Source organism: Anas platyrhynchos, chromosome 28, assembly GCF_047663525.1.
Source record: "Anas platyrhynchos isolate ZD024472 breed Pekin duck chromosome 28, IASCAAS_PekinDuck_T2T, whole genome shotgun sequence".
NCBI classification, from domain to species: Eukaryota; Metazoa; Chordata; class Aves; order Anseriformes; family Anatidae; genus Anas; species Anas platyrhynchos.
In genome coordinates, this window is record NC_092614.1 from 4,526,577 (window position 1) to 4,528,241 (window position 1,665).

The 1,665-nt window shown below is 39.7% G+C and overlaps 1 protein-coding gene across 1 annotated transcript; it reads right to left on the bottom strand.

The window, feature by feature from the left end:
- Window positions 1-425: 425 nt before the first annotated feature.
- Window positions 426-1,364, bottom strand: LOC119714077 (olfactory receptor 4N5-like). Its single transcript, XM_038168810.2, has one exon. The coding sequence runs from the start codon at window positions 1,362-1,364 to the stop codon at window positions 426-428; it is 939 nt and encodes a 312-aa protein (XP_038024738.1).
- Window positions 1,365-1,665: the final 301 nt, after the last annotated feature.

Sequence of the window (1,665 nt, forward strand, 5' to 3'; positions counted from 1 at the left end):
TCAACTATAAACTGAAATCTTGAATTAACATGCTTGCAACCATTTTGACTCTCTGCATCAGAATCTCAAGTCCATTAATAATTCTAGAAAGTCTCAACACCTACCAGATTATTTCTCAAAAATAAAAAAAAAAAAAAGAAAAAAAGGAAAGAAAATAAGAAAGATTTTTAAGAGTAACTTCATAGCACAACTGATCTGATTCCTTTACACAGCTTGGTTCTCCTCTAAATGATTCCATTCAGTAATTAGTATCACCCTATGGCTTTTTTGATGGAAGAAAATTTCTTACAGATTACTGATTATATATTATGCTCTTACATAATGTACATCATGGAGTTGCTCCTAAGAGAACTTTATTAACAAACAAAACAACAACAGCAACAAAAACAGTTTTATTTACTTCAAAATACTTAACTGTTTCTTTATTATATTTTTCCACACGTAAGAATGTATTTGGTGACCAGCTTCCACACTGAGCTTCTGATCTCCTTGTTACACAGGGTATAGATTATGGGATTAGTCAGGGGGAAGATGACTGTATGGAAAAGAGCAACAACCTTTTCCATTGGGACAGCTTGGAAGGGTAAGACATAGATATACATAGCTGGGCCACACATGACAAAAACCACAATGATGTGGGAAACACAGGTGGAGGCAATTTTGCTCTTTGCCTTGGAGGGCTGTGTCCGGAGCTTCAGCAGCAGGACAGCGTAGGAGATGAGCAGAAGTGCAGAACACATGACAATGACAACTCCATTGTTGAGAAATATCAAAAGTTCCACTATGTGAGTATCAGCACAGGCCAATTTAACCAGCTGATGGACATCACAGAAGAAGTTGTCCAGGATGTTGGGGCCACAGAAGGGGAGAGCAATGGTAAGAGCAAATAGAGTGATGCCATGGATGAAGCCCCCGGCCCATGAAGCTCCAACCAGGACATAGCACGCTGCCTTGTTCACAAGCCTGGTGTAGTGAAAAGGTTTGCAAATGGCTACATAACGGTCATAGGCCATGGCCACGAGCAGGAAAGCTTCAGCTGCTCCCAGGAAGTGGAGGAAGAAAAGCTGGGCCATGCAAGCATTGTAGCAGATTGTCTTCTGGTGTGAGAAAAAGTCAGCCAACATTTTAGGTGGGGTCACGCAACAGTAACAGATGTCCAAGAATGCCAAATTGGCCAGGAAAAAATACATGGGTGTTCCCAGTTGGGACTCTCCTTGAATTGTGAGAATGATAAGGACGTTGCCTGGGAGAATTATCATATAGAACAGCAGGAAGAAGAAGAAGAGAATCATCTGGACCTTGTGGGTTTGAGAAAATCCTAACAGAACAAACTCTTTAACTACTGTGTTGTTCTCATACTCCATTTGGACTCTGTAAAACCCTGAAAAACAGTAATCAAAGAAAAATGAACAAATACCAGTGTAAATATACTAAAATATTTAATCAACTTCAGGTATACTTAGACTGCCTAATAAGCACATCCTTTGACCATTGCCTAGTTTTAAGGCACTTCTTATGGTGAAATACTTGAAAGCTAGTGATTTAGATTCCCATTAACCTGGGCATTGTACTGGAAATATAAACTGAAAACATCCACACGTCATCAGGTGTTCCACATTTTCTCTACACCCCATGAATGGGCACCAGGATTAAGTGTAAGTCATA